This window comes from Acartia tonsa, chromosome 9 (assembly GCF_053477335.1).
Source record: "Acartia tonsa isolate MP-2025a chromosome 9, ASM5347733v1, whole genome shotgun sequence".
In the NCBI taxonomy this organism is placed as follows: Eukaryota; Metazoa; Arthropoda; class Copepoda; order Calanoida; family Acartiidae; genus Acartia; species Acartia tonsa.
This window is the reverse complement of record NC_137268.1, coordinates 21913616-21935985: the sequence shown is the minus strand read 5'-3', so window position 1 is coordinate 21935985 and position 22370 is coordinate 21913616. Positions and strand designations below refer to the sequence as shown.

Below are 22370 nucleotides of genomic sequence, written 5' to 3'. Positions count from 1 at the left end.
AGACTATCTGGTAATGGAAATAGAGTTGCCACGCTTTCTGAATGGTAACCATCTATTAAACAGGAATCACCAGGCACAACTTTAAAATCAATGGGACAATTTTTAGCTGCATTTTTAACTATCAACAATTTATTATCCTAATGTAGCACTGACGGACCGACCATAAAAATACAATGGCTTTACTTTTAAGAACACCACTTTCTCTTCTACTTCTAGGTGACTGTAAAACTTCGCAGTCAAAAAAAGGAATTGTGCTAAAATGATAAAAAAAAGTATTTGATGTTTTGAAATTTCACTAGATTAATGTTGGGAAATTTTAAAATTCTTTTCAAGGACGATCATTGATATAATTGTATATTTTTAAAAGCGAGGCTTTTCTATAATTGGGGTCGGTCGGTCTGTCCGTATGTCTGTAATGGTTAGCTCTTTTCTTCAATTTAGTAATGTTAACTTAAACAGTATACTGTATTTAAGCAGATTTTTAATAAATTTTCTTACAATTTTTTCAGACTTTTATTCTGCTTATTCGGTTCTGACACTCTTTAAGTGTTAATGTTCGTTTTTTCTACCGTTTAAGAACTTCGCATTAATGGATATCTCTCGATTGTTTTGTAAAAAATGTTTGGTTAGCTTTATTGAGTCATAATTATTTCCTTAATTGCAAACCATGAAAAAATAATTTAATAAAATAAAGAAAAACTAAGGGAGAAAGGAGACATTGTACTGTAAATTACACTGGTAACCAACGTTTTATACAACACTATCTTAAAAACTTTGGGTACCTTATTGAATTTTCATTGGTTTATTCAAAATTATTATTGTCCAAACCTTTCCATCAAGAATTAAATCTGTAGAAGGGATAATTTTGTTTATCATCATTTGGAATGTATTTCAATTTACCTTGAATTGTCAGATTCCTGAATACTACACACTTTTATAATCTAAAAAAAGAAGAATTTAAATTGAATAGCAAGAAAAATTTAAAACCAAGAAATCGAGGATGTGCACAAAATATTAGGGGCGGGTTAAAATTATTACACCCCTTAAATTGTTTAAATAATTATCCCCCTAGATACAATAATTTTGCAAATTTGGTGCCAAAATTAATCCAGTTTTGATATTGAGACAAATATGGTCACAAAAAGGTGAGGAATTCATGAATTGAAAGACACTTATCTTAAGAACTAAATTGGTAGGCGATAAGACAAAAGATTCGCTAAAACCACGATTCATGTAAAAATGTGCAAGTATATTTTCGGAATGTCGGCGGTTACTGGCAGCTGACTTGAACCGCCACCACCGCCGAAATTTATGTTTGAAAAATTTTCGTATATTTTCTTCCTCTGAAAAAATAAAAAAAAATACAGCCATAAAAAAGACTCAAAACAAAGGTTGCTTAATAAAAGGGGTAAGAATCCTAAAGGTCTGAAAGAGGGACGCTACTGTTAAGGGTTAATATCTTTTGTTGCTGCGCTGCCTATTGAAATTATTATCCTTGTTATAGAGAGAGATAGAATTAATAATGGAGAGTTTTGTGCACTGAAAGTTTTTGTTGGGTCTGAATATTTGAAAACAATTCATTTTCAATTGTTGCTTTGATTATCAAAGCTTTTAAAGACAATAAGGTTTATTTCATAATGTTCAGCTGGTTTCATAAACGGTTCTCCAGAATGAATGAATTAATTTCATTATTTTCTTGAACAACATAGCTTTAACCTTGTTAAGAAAAAAAATAACATTTGTCTGTGTGTCTGTAGCTTAAGATCTTGCAAAACTCTAGTGACGTAGTTGCTAGTCAAAACATATAGTTTGGACGTTTAATCCCAAAAGGCAGACTATCTTTGCTACTAAAAATATATATTTTTAATAACATTGTCAGACGAAGCAAAATTGAAAAAAATATGAAGAAATTTGCAAATAAACTTTTGTTTTAAGAAACTTTTTTAAAGTTTGCCAAACCTCAAAGTAACAAGGATGAAAACATTCCATCAACAATACTTTTTCGTTCATTCGGACCAATCCCAAGACAATATATTTAAAATCATATATATATATATATATATATATATATATATATATATATATATATATATACATATATATAATATAATATCCAAGCTGCTATGACCCTAGAAGGGGGAGGGGGGATCTACTCTCACTTTCAATTCTAGTTTAAAAAGAAACAAAAAGAAGAAAATTTGGGGGAGGTGGGGGGAAGTTAGTTTTTTCTATAGGCAGTTTCTTTTGGGATTGTGTGAGAAAACACCCCAAAACAGTTATGAACCTTACAGGACCCTAAAAAAATCTAATGTAAAAACGAACCACATGGGTTCAGTGAAAAGAGATTTTTCGCTATACATACATAGATAAGATTTGCTTCAGAACCTAACCTGCGGTTATCTTTTAATAGCTTTAGTTCATTCATTGAATTTTGCAGGGCTCGGCAGCCGCGCATAAGCCTGAAATCAGTCCCGCGCTTGTGTGCAAAAACATATTTCAAAAAGAGAGAGTGTCTGTTTAGGAACAGGTTTAGACATCCAGCTGAATTTAGAGTTATAATAGGACAATTTCACTAAGGATTATACACGACTGACGCTCGGCTGCTGAACTCTGGAGTTTTGTACTAAATGCAATATTATTATTTAATTCAGTGGTCTAGAATAGTTTGAAAGTCGTCATAATAAAATATAAACAGAAAAAATGATGATTACTCAAAAATAACACAATTACATTAACTCAATTTTTCAAAGGTACAAGTGCACCAAGTTATTGTTGGATGATGTCATCCTTGTTTAAATAAGACAAAATACTAATTAATACCTTCCTAATTTGGTAAAGTAGTAAAAAATTCTGCTTGATTGATTTGAAATAGCTATTCTAATGTTTATGTATCTCTCAAACCAGCATTGTAACTAGCGAAGACAATCTATAATTAATCTTTCTGTCTATATCTACTAAGAACAATTTATTTACCAATTACCCGCAATTGTGGCATAACATCTGCTCGTTGTCCGAAAAGATGATGAGTTTGAATCTCTGCCCAACACCTCAATTAAAAAGTTTAAAGTGATTCCTAATGATGCTTATTCATTTTGACTTAAGTAGAGTAGGAGGAATGCTTTGGCCCGTAACAAGCTCAACAGACTCATTACCATTAAGTTAGGACTTCCATATACAGGTCGATAGGATGTTTAGTCGCCTAATCATATACTTCACTGACAAAATTTAGTTTTGTGAACCACAAAATAAGACCTATTGGTGTATACCTCCCCCAAATAGTTATAATCCTTCACAAGACCTATGAGAAGCTTCATTGTAAAGAAGAACTATATCGGTTCAGCAGTTAGCGAGATCCTTCGGTGCACTTTCAACATAACAAAGACAGAGATCCTTTTGCATTCTTATAAAGATTTAACTATCTATTTTTCTGTAAATCTATAAATAAACCAATTGATTTTGATAATTTATATAGCTTAGTATTAAACATTGCTGTTTTTGGTAATCTTAAAATCATTATTATGCTTTTTTATAATTTTATCTGTCTGTCTGATCCTAATTAATCAAACCATAAATAGGGCTATTAACATTATCAAAAGCAAAATAAAATTCTTAAAGAGAAAAACAAAGTGAATCTTCAAAAAAATGTTTCAGAAGCCTATGTTATTCAATTAAATTGTCTACAATAAATTTATAGTATAGATGTATAATCAGTCAACTACTTGAATCCCCATGTTGGGGACCCTTATCGTCTGCTAGCAAATTGCTTTCTGCTCTTTTGTAGCAACTTGGCTTTGTTAATATCCAAGACGATAATGGTTGATTCCCAATAAACGAGGTCCATATTAGCACCCGAAATTGACGAAAAATTTACCCCTGTCAATATATCCAATTCAATTCCTCTAAATTCCATTTTATAGGGACGAAAAAAGCGAGTTATAAAAAAGATGCTCTTTAGATATGAATATCTACAAATTTTATTTGCCAGCTGTCATTAATAAAGGTCCAGGTTAATACATGGGTAAACTACAAATATTCATCAGAAGCCTAATATAAAAATTATTATTAGTACTACTACTACCACTATCTTGCTGTTAGCAATCATCATGATTTTCATATTATTTCATTTTGTCAGCATCCATTTATGTATCGTAGAGAAAGATAGAATAATTAATTAGAAAAATTTTAATCATACTGATTTTAAAACAAAAGTTGGAATGCCCGTTTGTCCACCAAGATTCAACAACCAATGGATTGTATTTATAGGGCAGCTTTATTTATGTAAATTACAAATAATCACCTATTTTAGTAGGTTGAAAGACAAAATTATTTTTCTTAATAATAGTTTCTGTTCCTAAAGGTAGCTCTAAAAGCATTATTACAATTAGTCTATCAAAACTTTATTTTTTGCTTTCTCTATCATTTTTGTTTATGTCCATGATAGAATTACTATTACTTTTGCGTTTAAAAATATGAGACGGATAACAAAATAATCCAATCTAAGAAGTTAAGATTAGAATACATAAATAAAAAAGTAAATAATTGTTTTTCTCGTATTCATTCGAATCCGGTGGATAGGAACCGGTTCTCATCCATACGAAAAAACTATGTCTAGCATCGTATTATATCCAGCTTTCTACGAATATAGAAATGTACAATCATAAGATTAAAACTAGTTTTTTTAGCCGGTGACTTCGTCACCTCGGGGCTAAAAAAACTAGTTTTAATCTCATAATTGTACATTCTATATCCGCGGAAAGCCGTTTATAATACGATGCGAGAAATAACTATTCTCGTATTCATTTGAATCCGGTGGATAGGAACCTCGGGGTTAAAAAAAACTAGTTTTAATCTTATAATTGTACAGTTAGGGAGTTGAATCCATTTTTATAGAAGCAGAAATATAATCTATGATTATGGTTTGGACCCTCTAAAACTGTAATCTACCCTTCCACTTTCCCCTCTCTTGGTGAAGATATCTTCAACGCCGATACGATTTTTGAAATATAAGATTCCACTTTTGTCTCTCTTGTTGAAGATATCTTCACCAAGAGAGGCAAAAGTGGAATCTTAAATTTCAAAAATCGTATCGGCGTTGAAGATATCTTCACCAAGAGAGGGGAAAGTGGAATCTTACATTTCAAAAATCGTATCGGCGTTGAAGATATCTTCACCGAGAGAGGGAAAAGTAGAATCTTACATTTCAAAAATCGTATCGGCGTTGAAGATATCTTCACCAAGAGAGGGGAAAGTGGAAAGGTAGATTACAGTTTTAGAGGGTTCAAACCATAATCATAGATTATATTTCTGCTTCTATAAAAATGGATTCAACTCCCTAACTGTTGTACATTCTATATCCGCGGAAAGCAGTTTATAATGCGATACGAAAAATAACTATTCTCGTATTCATTCGAATCCGGTGGATAGGAACCGGTTCTCATCCATACGAAAAAAAACTATGTCTAGCATCGTATTATATCCAGTTTTCTACGAATATAGAAATGTACAATCATAAGATTAAAACCAGTTTTTTTAGCCGGTGCCTCCGGCACCTCGGGGCTAAAAAAACTAGTTTTAATCTTATAATTGTACACTCTATATCCGCAGAAAGCCGTTTATAATACGATACGAGAAATAACTATTCTCGTATTCATTCGAATCCGGTGGATAGGAACCGGTTCTCATCCATACGAAAAAACTATGTCTAGCATCGTATTATATCCAGCTTTCTACGAATATAAAAATGTACAATCATAAGATTAAAACCAGTTTTTTTAGCCGGTGCCTTCGGCACCTCGGGGCTAAAGAAACTAGTTTTAATCTCATAATTGTACATTCTATATCCGCGGAAAGCCGTTTATAATACGATGCGAGATATAACTATTACATTTTAATTCATTAAAAATATTGCTGCGATCATTAAAGTACATTAAAGTATGATCTAAATTTATATTCTGCTTGTTAAGTTTTGACAGTCTACATGTGTTAACATTCGCTTTTATAAATGTTGTAATCCTTGTTTTAAAAGATTAGGTAGACCCATCTACCTAAAAATATACAAAATATGCCCAATGCCAAAGCCATAAATAGCTAATTATTATCATGTTAGCCCAGCAATTCTAAAGATCTTATTTGGCATAGAAATATATTGATAACCATATGTTCTGGACTGGTATATAGAATGGCTATGATCTTACCTTAACCTTTAATTTAAAAGTCTATTAAAATTAGTGTTTGAAATAAACATTGATACTGCAGTTTTAATGTTGATCACAATCATAAATATTCACAGCTAGCTTAAGCCAGGTACAGGTTTACCTGAGCACGCCAAAGAAACTAACTAGCAGGGGTGTTCTAGGAAGGTATTGTGAGTTCATAACCACTCTTACTTAAATCGTAGCTGTAGCTTCCCTACTATGATTTTTTTCAAAATACATTTTCTTGGCTGCTGGGTTTCAATTTTTTTTTCTACTATAAAATAAAAAGAATTGTTTATTTCAGCGAGCTGGTTTACAAAGTTTAAAGAGCAAATCTAACTGTTAACTGGATATTTCAATCATATAATCTAATCCATCAATGAAAAATAATAAAAAATTCATAATCTTTTACTAATTATAAAATTTTAAACAGTATACTTTTAAAGTTATATAATCTACATTTAGGCTAATAAACCATCCTTGTCTTTAATTTAATTGATGAAAGCAATGATAAAAGCCTGGTGAATCTGTATCAGATTGTCCCAGAATATTTTTGAGACAATTCTGAAACACCAAGTCTATCTTTCATTTCTCTACTGCTAATTATATCTTTGAAGTCACAGATAAATAAGATTATTTTAAACTTAATCATCTAAACTAGGATATGTCTAAAACAAGTATACTGAAATAATCTTTACACTAACAGGTAAATATGGCAAGGACTGTGTCCATTGTGACAAAAAAGACAAGAAGACTAGGTGATACTAAAATAGTTTACATAGTATAACTAATTCTCAAAAAATACGCTGTTAGAGCTATACTACACAACAAGAACAAACTTCTTAGTAGAAAATATATTTCACTTTATTCAAGCCTTCTCAATTTCAATCATTTGAGAGTTTCTGTATATTTAATGAATGTGAACTATAACATTAACAATCCTGTGTTTCCAACTGGCACATGCAGTACATGTTGAAATATCTTAAGTAGTGCCAAACTGGTAATTTAACTAAATTACTTGCAATGCTTGATTATGAAGATCTTATTCTGCAAAGAAATACCTGCTCAGATGATGAAACAGAGCATAAATGCAATTGTAATATTAGTTTGACTGCAAGATCCCAAAGATTGAAAAAAATACAGGTCTGTATAGATCATCTGAATTAGTATATAAGATTCTAAATAATAAAACACCTTAAAAAAAGAAAAGACCTTTTTTTAATATTTTGTTTAACAAACAAGAAATAGGTTCTGGTATCAATCATCAATGTAATTTGAGTCAATTATCTGATCATATTGTTTAACATGCACTGATATTACCTGTCAGAAACTCTCAAATGATAAAAATTGAGAAGGCTTGAATAAAGCAAAATATAATTTCTACTAAGAAGTTTGTTCATGTTGTGTAGTATAGCTCTAAAAGAATATGAATTTTTTATTACTTTTCATTGATGGATTGGATTATATGATTGAAATATCCAGTTAACAGTTAGATTTGCTCTTTAAAACATGTAAACCAGCTCGCTGAAACAAACAATTCATTTTATAATTATAGTAGAAAGAAAAATTGAAACCCAGCAGCCAAGAAAATGTATTTTGAAAAAAATCATAGTAGGGAAGCTACAGCTACGATTTAAGTAATAGTGGTTATGAACTCACAATACCTTCCTAGAACACCCCTGCTAGTTAGTTTCTTTGGCGTGCTCAGGTAAACCTGTACCTGGCTTAAGCTAGCTGTGTATTGTCTTGTAAAATACTTGCATTTAAAACTATTCAACTTGTACTTTTGATAACCTTAGAAGATCTGTAAGAATGGATATGAAATACTTGGATATATTGACAGCGATTTTTTTTACGTCAATTCAGGTTGCTCCAATGACCCTCATTTATTGGTCAGTTCGTTCATCCTTTATGAGGGGGGTGGGAAGGGGTAAAGGGGGTGAATGGGGGTATCGTTATTTTATCCTGCTGCGAGTATCACTTTATTAGAGTACAATGAAATCTGGTGCAACATCCAAGTAATTATATATCGATTTCTGTAAGTATAATTGGGGGCTAAGAGTAGACTTTGAGATGCATAGCAATTGTAATTTTTTTTTATTTTCTGCCGAAGACGAATATGTCCAATTAAATATAAACTTTATAACTAAAGATAAAGTATAAGTTTCTATCAATAAAAATGTCCCGGTCTTTGTAAGTTCTTATCCTCGTTTGTACTTCTTTACTTCAAATAAATCCAATGAAAGTAATAAAAAAGGGTTGGATGCAAGCATGGCTGGGTGGCTGTATTGTCCTAATTAAAAAAATGCACCCTATAAACATTTTTACCACTGCATTTAAGCAGAAGAAATCTTATAAATCTTTCAATCACACCTGTCCCTCGTATTTCAATTTATGGGAGCATAAAAGTATATTAGTTATCTATCGCATCGTATTATAGACAGCTTTCAGCAAATATTAAAAAGAAAATTTGAACGAAACTGGTATTAATCTTATGAATTTTATTTTAATATTCGTCAAAATTGTCTGTAATACGATGCAATACATTATATTTTAGTTTGGCTGAGAAACAATTTTAATTCAGAGGATATTAATCGGTTTTGAAGCCATTCTGGAAATTAAAATTTAAATGTATTATGAATATCTAAATTTTACTAAATTTCATGTATATATATATATTGATAATTTAAAAACTTGGATACTTTAACTAGTTTGTACATGCCAATCAGAATTGAAATTAACACCTTTACGAATTTCAGGAACAGTATCATTTACAAAATTACAGTTCATTGTTCCCTCTTTTTTCAGAAAATAATCCTAAAATTAGCTCAGATAAAGTGTGATATCATATGATCAACTTGCATTTGAAAATACTGCAATCAATGTGCCTAATTTATTTACTATTAATTTAAGGGTTGTGATATTTACAATTCATCCCCTTAAGTTTACAGTATATCTGAACAATAAATCTTTAGTACATTCATAAAGGTTGAATTCTTAAGGGAATTAAAGTTAATATGCTGTTTGTCCTTATTTAAATTTATACTTTTCAAAATAAATTTCTTTTTAACATGTTATATGTTCCATAAAAAAGTATGATAATAGTTATTTCTCGCATCGTTTTTGTAGCCCCGAGGTGCCGAAGGCACGGGCTAAAAAACTGGCTTTAATCTTATGATTGTACATTTTTATATTCGTAGAAAGCTGGATATAATACGGTGCTAGACATAGTTTTTTTCGTATGGATGAGAACCGGTTCTTATCCACCGGATTCGAATGAATACGAGAAAAATAATATTTATACTAAGAAATTGTGAAAAACAAATGATATCATGTCTGCTAGACTTAGCGTTTTAATCAGTGACATTCACTGCGATTTACCAGTGGGGTGAGAAACCATTAGGTGGTGAAAAAGAAAAAAGGCCTTTCAATTTTTATTTTAAAGGGGTCTTGACACCACTCTTTACTCACCTAACCCATGCCACTGGTTTGAAGGTTAATCCAAACATTTATCAGCCGTAGTGTAAGATTCTCAAAACTGATTTTTTGTTTAGTATATTTATATTTTAATCTATGCATATAAATGCATGATTTTATTATAGGAAAACATTTAAATTACAACTTGACTTTCTAGCCCAAAAAGTTAATGACCTAAAATAAAGGTAACACAATAAAAGGGCAAGGGAAGCGAAAAATGATCAATACTGTATTACAGTCAAATATTCTTTTTATAAATTAACATCCACCGACCCCCATCCCCCTCAACTGAGCATTTATTTTGGGATATAGAAAACGAGTAAGCAGTCAAATGATTGAACCATACATTAATAGCAAAGATTCTCATCTATAAATATTTCATAACAATTGTACTATAATGTATAAATCATTCTATTATAAAAATTAATCTTTAAACAAGTAGAAAAGATAAAAGCCATAAATAAGTTAAGATCAAAATAAAAATATATTATTTATTGCTTTGTACTATTTAAAATGGGTATTCTTATAAACCCTCCTCCTATTTCAGTTTCTGAAAAGAGGAATTGACTTTAAAATTGAGTACTTAAAGACAAAAGTGTATATATTACCGTACTAGCTGGCACAGGGTGCCAGCAAACATGGCAGTTTCATCTTAAAGCACTTGACTTAAACGAAGCTCTGAAATAGTCATGATAGCAAAATATAAACATTAGTGAAATCTGCCACAGTTTTCCGACGGCCGCCGGTTGCGAAAGTATTCAAACCCGATCCTTACCGACCTAGTTGCCTCGACTGTTAATTTCTTTTAATTAAAGGTTGTTAAAATTTAGTTTGCTGAAAGGTAAATCAAGTTATTATAGAGTCTAAATTTTCCCTTACTAACTGATAACCTACAAACACAACTTATAGAAAGCTTCTCAAGCTAAAATATTTCGTCTAGATAAATTAAAAATCTAAGACGTAATAACAAAATATAAGATAATTATTTTGTAAAATTTAAATCAAATCCTTAATTTATTAACAAATTTTTAAGCAGTGGTATCAAGGGTAAGCACATTCAAAGAAAGTAAAAACATGATAAATATTCTAGCAGAACAAACAAACATTAACAGTTGCAAAGTCTGAAAAAATATCTATAATTCAATTAATATAATATAGATTGCCTATAATACTTTAGGTAAAATAATGCCTAATTTCCCAAGATATCACCAAATATGGATTGTTAATTACAAGTTCAAAATTCCAGGTTAGAAAGATAAATGTTTGACTTCTTTGTTGTCAATTAATGTGAGAAAATATTATGATTAATGTCTTATTGCTACAGAAATCCTTATTCAAGGTTTGAAAACAATATGCCGATTCTCACATGTCTAATACAATTATCTCAGCTGACTTCTGTCTACTAAAGATGAGATGGAGGGGTGAGAAGAGTGGGGGGGGATCTCTACTATGCGCCCTAATTTGTTACAAATCATTGCTTTAAGAACCAATACAATATATTTTACAAAAAAAACTGCAGATAATGTGAATTATAGAGTAGCTGCTCCCTGGCGAAGAAAAATTACTTGACCGTGGAACCAAACAAAAGCTCAGAAATTTATTTTTTCGCATGTCCTTACTTGCTAAAAACTGAACAAGGATGATACTATTCAAAATAAAATCTGTAAACAATAACAATTGTGATGTCTTATTCTCATGTTGCTTTGGGCTTACTAGTTGCTTCGAACCTAGACTCTCAGGAGGACGGTAGAGGGATGGCCTGGGAATTAGCCTTAAACCACACAAAGACAATTACAAAGTACTAAAAAGTACAACGTATTTTCACCAACAATTTGCGATATCTTAAGCTTAAGACAAAACAATTATTACTTTATAGAGATGCTACGCATCTCAAGAAAATACGTACATTTGTTGACCATTAATGGTAATATTCAATAACAATTCGGGATATATTTTCTTAAATTTATTCTATATCATAAAAAAAAATTTCAGTATGGCTTCGAAAGTGATTAATATCCGCTGGATTTGAACCGGTTCGAAGTATTACAGATTATTTTCTACAAACAATAAAATTCTAAATTAAATGCTTATAATTCGGCCTCTGGGGCTAACAAAGCTGTTTTTTCTTCTTCATTTTAATATCCGCGGAAAGCTGTCTAAATTAAGATGCGATAAATAACATTTAACCATTTAGCCTCTTAAAAAGGTCTATTTGATCCAAGTTTTACCAATATAAATAAAAATTTAAAATAAATTTTAAACCATAAACATTATTTCAATTCGTGAGAAATTACAAAATATTCTTGGATTTCTCTCTACTTTATTTAAAAGCGTAGCTTTTCTGTAACTAGGGTCTGTACGTCCGTCCGTCCGTACGTAGCGGTTAACTATTTTCGTTAATTTATGCACGTCCATTTAAAATATGCTGATTTTCAACTTTTTGACAACATTTTTTGTATGATATAATTATACTATTTATTTTTTGAACAATATTTACTAGGACAACAAGGTACAATATTTTAAGCGAAGCATCTCTATAATCAATTTCTATAAATGTATGTATGTCATGTAACAATTTCCTGTATTTACGCAATTTTTTTTAAAATTAATATTCTGATCGTTAGTTTTACCGGCTGATTTCAGAGCTTCGCTTTTCAGGTATTGTTTCCCAAAAAGCTTTGAAGACTTTTATCAAAGGTTGATTGGTTGGTATTAACTAGCAGTGTCCAAGACTTCCGCCAATGATTTTAATCCATAAAAAGGGTCATTTTGTCCAAATTGTCAATTCATCATCCATGGTCGTATCTTAAGGTCACTGCTTAAATCAATATCCTTTCAAGCAGTAAGAAAGTCGGACTGACAAAGTCAGTTACTGAAAAGCGTTGCTGCAAAAAGTATGAAATGTAAAAATATGTAGAACGAAGATAAAAAAAACAAAACCTAAAAGAATGATTTCTAAAGAAAGCACAGTGAGATAAAGCTAAAAAAGAGAAACGGGAAGGGGAGGGTATGAAATTCTTGCTCTATTTTAACAAAAACAATTTTGAAGTAAAACACTATTTATTTCTACTAGCGGCTTCGCCCCAAGCCCCTAGGGGCGAAGCCCCTAGGGATAATTAAAGAAAAAAAAATTAAGTACCTCTGGAGATGCCCCCTATAATTTTAGATAATTTTAAAAAAAATTAAGTACCTGAAAATGCCCCCACTCCACCACTAATTTTAAATAATTTAAAAAATGGAGGGGTTCAGTGGTTACCGAGATCTTAAGGGAGACGGACGGACGGACGGACAGACAGACAGACATCATTTTACTTTGTATTATAGATAAATCAGGGAGGAGAGGTTAAGGACACTAAAGCTTATGTAAAAGTAACCATTTTCCCCGTTAGCAGCTACTTTCTGAATTTCAACAAAATAGATTTCTTTTTAAATCTATTATCGTATCCATGAATCCCTGCTCCATAAAATCAGGGAGGGAGGGGGCATTGGTCTGTTTATTACACTAGTCCACAAAGATTTATAATAACGTTTTCTTATTAGTTGGCTTAACAACTTTGGGGACTTTTATTGAATTTTAATAGGTTGGTTCATGAAGTTGGGTATTCAAACGTTTCAACCACTTAATTGTAATTTATTGAAGGGGTAATTTTGTGTATCATCTTTGGGGATATATAATAATTTATCGGCCATTGTCATATCCCTTTATATCCATGGCATAAAATAAATTCTTTGCTTGTTTCTAAGTAGTTCAAACCATCGTAGTAGTAAAAAGGAGTAAAGGGGGGGGGCGGTAGAGGAGGATGGAGACAAACAAGGGCGCTGTCTGACCATCGGTGAGGGGTAGGGGTGGGGTGTAAACATGTGCAGTTGTACATGTGAAGATGTCCCAGGGTATAAAAAGGTTGGGGGGGAGGTGGTTTGTCAGTAGTTGACTCCGAATATTCTCAACAAAAACAAACTCTCCCTCAAAATGCTCAGATTTGCTGTTCTGGTAAAATTTAATTTCTTTTCTTTTTTTGGGTCCTAAATTCAGTGAAATTGCCCATAAGGTTTTCAAGTGATTAAAATGAAAATACTGGCATCGACGGGCCAATAGATAAAAAGTGAACTTTTGCAATTAATTCTTCCGTTAGTCAAAATCAAAAGAAAATGTAAACTGTTATCCTTTATTTTTTCTTCTGTTTTTTGCCTTCCCTCAAATGAAAATTTAGACAAATGATAGTCTTGTGTAGCTTAGAGATTTTATGGAATTAATTTAGAGAAAGATAAATTCATCTTTCATTGCCTAGGGAGTCGCCTATTTATGTTTCAAGTACGTTCCTAAAAGTGTATTGACTTTTTAAAACTGACTTAAAATTAATGATCAAAAAACCTATTAAACTAGGATTTAGATTTAAACTTGCCCTAAGATAAACGACTGTCTTTTATTGTAAGATTAGTAAGAATAATAGTTTAAATCTTATAAATTGTTTTTGAGCAGAAAATTGTTTGAATCATATAAATTGTTTTTGGTCGAAACATTGTTTTTAATCTTAAGTATAAAATCAAATAAAAAAGTTAATATTAATAAGAAGTGTTGAAATATTGAAGAATTTATTTTAGTTACTGAGTGATGGTTGGTTACAATTTATAAAGCATAATTAAATTTTAGAGTTTATGGGACTTAAAATACAGTATTCAAAATAGATTGAAGGGTCTCATTAATGGGTCTAAGATTTTACCGTAAACTTTGATAGCAACAATATCATATATTTAATATTTATCCACATAAACTATTTTTTTTTAATAAATGTTTTGATAATATTTTTGTCTGACTTAAATTCCATGCGAAAATGATTATATATAATAATTCAGCAATGCTAAAACTATGAAATTAGTAGCAAAAAAACTTTGCAAAATATCTATGCTCTGCTTTTAGTAGATTTTGTTATCCTTTTTATATATTAATACATATTCATATAAAAACAACAGGATGTCTGTCTGTCCGTCTATGTGTCTGTCTTTAGCTTGATACCTTGCTAGCCGCTGTTCCGATATGGTTCTGCCTACAGTAACGCTTCTTATTGTTCCAGGGAAGGTTTTTACCTATTTTGGGGGATAAAGTGCCCCTAGAGACATAACCGCAAGTCTCAATAATAGTAATAACCCAAGTGTAAAAATTTTGCTTTTTTTGCATAATTTTTAAAAAGTATTTTTATTATTATTAATTGTTTTTCTTTGTTTTGGATATTTTTAGCATAAATTATAAAGAGAGACAAAAAATGTTGCAAAAATAATCATAAAAATCAATCATCCATTTCCAGACATTTACCCTTTTATGATATTCAACCCCCCTTTTTTAATTTTAGTAATTTTTTTTTTTGGGGGGGGGGTATTTTTCATTTTTTTGGTGGGTTGAGGGTGTCGCACCCATCAAGAAAATAGCTTAAAACCATTACAGGACCAGTTCCCTGAAGAGTAGAGCCAAATCGGTTCAGTGGTAACTGAGATTTTAAGCCTCAGATAGACAGACATCGTACTTCTTTGTATTATAGATTATTTAAAGAATGATTTTTTTTATAAAAGGTAATTAGGAAAAGATTTACATGTCTTTCATTTGATAAGTGTTAATATTAACCTAAAAATAACTACAAAAGATTTTGGATGAATTAGTTTTGGAAGTATTAACTTTTTTTTCAACCCAATTTTATTTGTCTTCGTCAATAATTTAAAAGAGTAAATAATTTGTGAATATTATATGAGAAAGATTGCAATTAAATTAAACAAAATCAATAATTTTTGGTTGATTTTTTATCTAGTAGTAAAAAAAGCCCAAACATGAAGAATTATGAAATGAATAAAAATGTCGGAATTTCTGGAATGTTTATCAATCAATCAAAATTAATAATTATAATATTCTAAATTTTTCTCAGATTATTTATAAGAATGATTAATTTCTTAATGTTGCAATGCTATTTTTTGCTAAATTTATCATCTGTAGGCAAATTTGGCAATAACTTGATAATTTAAATTTCAAGCAGTGCAGTGTATGATTTAAATAATTTTCACTTTGTTAATTTACGGTTTATTTTTTATTTGTTTCTAATATTAACTTTATATATTTTAGGTTTTAAAAAACATAGTACATTTTAGATTTGAAATTATAAAAAAAGTTTAAAATCGAATGAATTCACAAGGGGTAGAATATAAATGTACAGTACAATGAAAAATATTATAAAAATTCCTTTAACTAAATCAAAGGCATTTATCTAAAAAAAAGATTTCTTACTTCATTTTTACGAGCTTAGTCTAGCTGTTCTTGAGATCTTACATACACACTGAAATCAATTTGTTTTGGTTTATAGGAACATAATTCTAAATAATTAAATTTCACACAATTTGCCATGACGGCGGGGATTCTAGAATTCAAACAAAAATATATACCGTCATTAATTCTAAAAATTAGTTCACAGAAGTGTTCATGCAATAAAGAAGAAATATTAATGTAGTAAAATAGTATAATAGTATAATTAAGGTCAGGAATTTCAAGGGATAAGACAATGGCCGATAAATTGATTTACATCCCCAATGATGATACAAAAAATAACCCCTATGTAGATTACAATTAGTGGCTAAAACTTTTAGACACTAAACTTAATGAAGCAAACAATCAAAATTCAATAAAGTCCCCAAAGACGTTAGACCAACGAATAAAAAAACTTTACTATAAAACTTTGGGGACTAGCTTATATAATAAACAGCCCAATGTCCCCTTCCTCCCTGGATGAAGGTTAAGGTTAAGGTTTTGAGAAGGTAAAGTGGGTATGTAAGGATTAGATCCTAAGCGATTTATCAGATATTTTCAGTAAATGACAGTCAGACAGACCTTAATCATAAGGTATCAGCCCTACTTTAAAATAAAAATATTAAACGTAATTTAAAAACATTTCCCCGCCACCAAACTTGCAATTAATGTTGTGTTTACACGCAAAACAAACAAGGACAATTATGTCAGAGAGAGAGGTGGTCATGGGCTGTTTATTACACTAGTTCCAATTTTTTTTTGATATTCTTATTTTTCTTATTCGTTGGCTTAACAACTTTGTGGGCTTTATTGAAATTTGATTGGTTGGTTAATTAAGTTGAGTATTTAAACGTTTCAACTACTAATTGGAATCTACAGAAGGGGATATTTTGTGTATCATCATTGGGTATGTACATCAATTTATCGGCCATTGTCTTCTTTTGTCCATAACTATCACAAAAGCGTTGATAAAAAAGAAAAGTAAACAAAATTTAAAGGGATATTGGTCAAATAACAAAAGGCTTTTGGACGTAGGGAAACGAGGTATAGGCTAAATATGACAAAAAGACAGAATATCAAATGGACAGACGTACGATCATATTGTAATTAACATAAGCTGCGCTGCTTATAATATTCTTAATTGCAGATTTTGTTCCAGACGAGAATTGTCAGTACAATAGTGTGATTTATACTTAATCACTCAAAATACATATTTTGTTGTTGTTTCATAAATCAACAAGAATGACAATAACATTCACAGCGAAGCTTGAATATTAAATATACAGATTATGTTTTGATAAGAAAATTGTAAACACATCTAATATTAATGGATATTTAATCCAAAGTTTAGCCAAGATAGACAGGGGACTGAAGCAGGATGGAGGTGACATTGGCAGTTTATTACACTAGTCCCCAAAGTATTATAATATTTTTTTCTTATTCGTATGCTTAACAATCTTGGGGACTTTTATTAAATTTAGATTGGTTGATCTATTTAATTAAGTGTTCAAACGTTTCAACCACTAATTGTAATCTACAGACGGGATATTTTTAAGAATCATCATTGGTGATGTACATCAATTATCGGCCATTGTCTTATCCAATTAGATCCCTGGGAATTAAGTACATTCTTGACCATTTCTACCCTCTCATTACAAAGGCAGTATTTTGCAATCCCATCTCTTGTATTATTTTAGTTAATATTTGTTTAAGAGTAAAATAATAAAAATTAGTAAAAGGAAAAACATAAATTAAATGAAAATTAGATTAAATGAACCAAATTAAAATATGTTATCCTTCAAATAATTCTAAGAATCTGTTAATTGTTGATTGGTAATATTTAAATATTTAATAGAATTGAATAATATAAATTTTAAATTAGATAAATATTATGATTCAAAATTTTCGTTTTTAAAAAAAAGCAAATTAACTTGAAGATTGAAAAAAAAACATCTTCCTTTGCTATTTATCCATTTTTGTGTGCTTTAGCGCGCTAGCACAAGTCTTCATAATGCCCAACAGAAAATCAACTCTTATTATTTTGACAAAATATCATGCAGAATTTTTGGGTAACACAAACTGAAATATTTGAACGCGTATTTTAACGTCGTGAGCTAAGTTAAATTTCATTGTCTTTGAGCTAAAATATTTTTGACATATCCTGTTCATTTTTTATGCCAGCGGAAGACAAATTTCTTTAGATTTTGTATTTTGCTTCGACAGGGACAGATATTTATCAAAAGTAAGTTTAGTAGGGTAATGTTTAAACCCATATATAGAAGGGACTGTAACTTACACTAATCCACAAAGTTTTATATTAATATTTTAGTATTTGTTGGCTTATTAAATCCCGAATGATGATACAGAAAATTACCCTCTCTGTAGTTTAAAATAAGTGGTTGAAACGTTTGAACACTCAAATTAGAAAATTAACTAATCAAAATTCGCTGAAGTCCCCAAAGTTGCTAAGCCAACGAATAAGAAAACGTACCGATATTTTAAAACTTTGTGAACTAGTGTAAAAAAACACCCCATTATCCCCCCTCTCTCTCTCTGATATACAAGTCTGATAAAAAATTCTCCACATATCTATCCCAAAACTACAGAACATACTTACATTTTAAGAGTCAATTTAAGAGATGCTTTGCCTATAAAATTATGCCTTATTGTCCAAGAATGTTAATTATTTTTTAAATTTTCATATTATTAAAACCTTCAATAGCAAACAATTTAAAAACGCCCATCTAGCTATGTTTTAAAATCATATCGACATACTATTTCCATATTCTATATTAATTTTAAATTTTAAGTTAAATTAAAAAAATATATGAAATATATTTTTATAATTAAAACAAATGCTTTTCAAAACAACAATTATATGAGTTGTTAAATATTTTATAATAATAATAAACAACCATGTAATTGCTTGATTTAATTATAACAGATAAAAAATGGTTGTCATTAAAAAAAATTTTCTGCATTAACCTTTTTATTATAAAACGGATATTATATATATAAATTTAAACACATAAGGATAGAGACAGTTTTCCTGAAAAAAAAATCCTTTTGATGGTAGGAATATGTGTACATATATTTTCTTATCAATCCCTTAAATTATTTAGGGATCTAAAGGATAAGACAATGGCGATAAAATTATATACAACCCAAATTATGATACACAAAATTACTCCTTCTGTAGATTTATATTAGTGGTTAAAACGTTTGGACACTCAATTTAATGAACCAATCAATCAAAATCCAGTCCTCAAAGTTTTTAATCCAGTGAATAAGAAAACGGTATTATAAAACTTTGGTGTTTAATAAAATAAACAGCTCAATGTCCCCTCCCTCTGAAATCATTTGTTTTTTTAGAATAATGTTCCTTGGGCAATTTTAGATTATTTATTATTTAATCTAAAAAGGAAGCTTTTGACAACTGCAATAAAGCTTTTTTTACTAAAAATAATGTTCAAATTAAATAAGTATTACGTATATTTTTAAAATGGTCTAAAAATGCAATTGTGTGGGAAAGAGAAAAAAATCAATTTTGAAAAAAAATAATAATAATACTTAATTTTTCTAAAACTTTGTCAAAGAATAAACTCTCAAAACTCCTAAATTTTCCATAAAAAATTATATTATGCTTTTGACAAATTTTATCTTAAAATCATTATTTTTCAGTGATCATCGCGCAAGAAGGCAATTGACGATAAATTGTTGTACATCATTCATAAATGATTACAAAATTTTATATTCTGTAGATTAAATCATTGATGAAAAACACTCTAGACCTGAACCAACCAATCGAAATATAATACAAGTACCCAAAGTTTGTTAACCAACGAATAAGATTGCGTGGTTATAAAAAAACTTTCATTGTAAATAGTTCAATAACCCCTACATCACTGATATTTCAAGATTTCTTCAATACATATTTAACAATTATTTGTTTAGTTGTTGGCCGCTGGTGCATCTGCCCTTCCTCTGGAGGATACCCCCGAGGTTGTTGAGGCCAGAGCTGCCCACCTTGCCGCAGTTGAGGAGGCCAAGGCTGGTCTTCATGCTGCTCTTGCCCCTGTCAACAACGATATCCAGGTAATTACAAGTTGTAATATTGTTTTTAAAAATCACGCAACCTTCAGATTATTGTATTGTAAAATACTAGTGAGTGCTCCTCTAGCAAATAAGAGTTCTGTATTCTGTAAGAGAAGAGTTAACAGGACTTAATAAAACATAAAATCGCCTAAAACCATCCCTATTTCAAGCTTTTATATTATGGAGAACTGAATCAAAGATCTTTAAGAACATACAAAAACCTTACTACTTTATATAATAGGTCGCTTAGTATTCATACATCCATCAATAAAGAATGATTAAGATTTTGAATGTATTTTTTTGCAACAGACAACACAACGATTATTCTTTAATCAAAGACACACATTAACAAACATGATAAAAAGAGAAAACTGATAATACTTGTTTTACATTGAAAAACATTTGTAGGCCCCTCAGATTGCCAACGCCTACTTGGACGACGTTGAGGACGTAGCCGCCGCCAAGGCCGACTTCCTCGCCTACTTTGCCGACGTTGAGGGTGGAGCTCTGGCCGCCAAGCAGGCTCCCGCTCCCGTCCACGAGGTTGCCGCCCCTGTTGTTGCCGCCGTTCACGCTGCTCCCGCCGCCGTCCTCCCCACCTTCGCTGCCCCCGTTGTCCACAACACCGTGTTGAACTATGCCGCCTACCCCGCTGTGTATGGATCTTATGCTCACTACGGCTATACCTCCTACCCCTATGCTGGACATCTGCCCTACTACGGATACGGTCTGCCCTACTATGGTCTGCCCGTTGTCAGCGTGAAGGCTGCTGAAGAGCCCGCCGCCGAGGCCGCCGATGTTATGGTTGAGGCTTAAATAGATAGATTCTCAAAAAATGCCATTTTGTATAAAATAATGCAATTAGCACATTGTTTTTATATAAGGCTCTATTAGACAGTCCTTATGCAAAAATGTGTTTTTGCCCATTGTTTTCATACAGGCCTTATTCAACCTATCTGTGAATATTTCTAAATAGCATTATAACCATATTGATCAAACTATCTAAAAAGCTTAATCATAAAATCTCACGGTTACCTGAAAATTATAAAAAAAAGAACAAAAATCATTGAAGAGAGCAATTTGTAAAAGTTCTGATTGTCGGAGTTAAACTAAATAATGTAAATAAGTAAATGTAGTACAAAATCTGCTTGCAAGATGGCTCTGTCTGCATATCTATTAATGGATATATAGCTGAGCAATTGGAGATTTGTATACATTTATTACCATGTTGTATTTCATATGTTATTAATAAAATATGAAAAAAATAACTTTTTTGTTTTTCTTTCTTTTTAAACACGAAACCTATTTGCAGCTTGCACTACTAATAACAAAGCCTTTGGAACCTTTTTTATTTTATTTTCTTAATTTAACAGTGCTAAACTTATTTAGCAAACTGATTAACTGGACAAAGTAAAAAATGTAATGTCATAAAAATGAGAGATTATCCATCTCTTTTATGTTGGTTTTCTTTCCCACTTCTCCTCTCATCTACGTTATTTTTATAATGTCACATGGCTGATTTTTGAGACACATTGTCCAGTTACGTAAACTGAAGTAATTTAATAATCCAAAAACCCAAATAATGAATAATATTTCATTAAGAAAGATGCCCACATGCCACCTTTCAAAAGGCATACGGAGAAAGCAAAGCTATAAAACAATTTTGCATACAAATACTAGAGTAAATAAAACTATAAGTAGCTGCACTACTAATAGCCAAAGAAAATAAATGCAGAAAACTGTTTGTTTGAATATGAAATGAAATGGCCTATATAAAAAGATGCATAAGTGCCATTGATTTGCGAGAAATGTGTTTATATTTTCATCTGGAATAAGATACAACTGTAAAATATCGGAGGAAGCAAAAAAAAAATGATGGAACTGACAAACAGACAAAGAGAGTTATAAAGCAGATGTTTAGTTTTCCTAACAATAAAAAAAGAAAATCATGAAACCTTAAAATAAAGTTTTCTTTTGAAGCATGACCGACAGACAGACTGACATAATAATGTATAGATTAGAAGATGTGCATTTGTCATAGGTTCCTTCACTAAAATCTGTCTATAATGGAAGCCGAGAAAATCTCATTTCCCCCATAGCGTTACTGACAGACTGACGGAAAGACAAAGATAATTATAGAGTAGGTTCGCTACTAAAATATGATTAAAATTTTAGAAAATTTATTTGAAAAAAAGATAAATCACGAAAACAGTAAAAGTGTCTGACTATGACGTCAGAAAAAATTAACAATTAACCAATAAGAAGCCAGTATTCACAATGGTAAAATATATAGCGGCCTCTAATAGGTTAATTGTTAATTT

General features: G+C 30.7%; 1 protein-coding gene across 1 annotated transcript; it reads left to right on the top strand.

Annotated features, from left to right (window-relative positions):
- The first annotated feature begins 13537 nt into the window (after positions 1-13537).
- LOC145328501 (uncharacterized) lies at positions 13538-21317 on the top strand. The gene is made up of 3 exons (XM_080172212.1): positions 13538-13662; positions 19909-20049; positions 20458-21317. Exons 1-3 carry the CDS (start codon positions 13642-13644, stop codon positions 20863-20865), a joined length of 570 nt encoding a protein of 189 aa, XP_080028338.1. The 5' UTR covers positions 13538-13641; the 3' UTR covers positions 20866-21317.
- Positions 21318-22370: the final 1053 nt, after the last annotated feature.

What these genes read in the sequence shown, in the direction of transcription:
- LOC145328501 (XM_080172212.1), top strand. Translation starts at nt 13,642, where the DNA reads ATGCTCAGATTTGCTGTTCTG. An exon ending in TGCTCAGATTTGCTGTTCTG is followed by an intron (nt 13,663 to 19,908) that starts GTAAAATTTAAT and finishes TTATTTGTTTAG; the next exon opens with TTGTTGGCCGCTGGTGCATC. An exon ending in CTGTCAACAACGATATCCAG is followed by an intron (nt 20,050 to 20,457) that starts GTAATTACAAGT and finishes AAACATTTGTAG; the next exon opens with GCCCCTCAGATTGCCAACGC.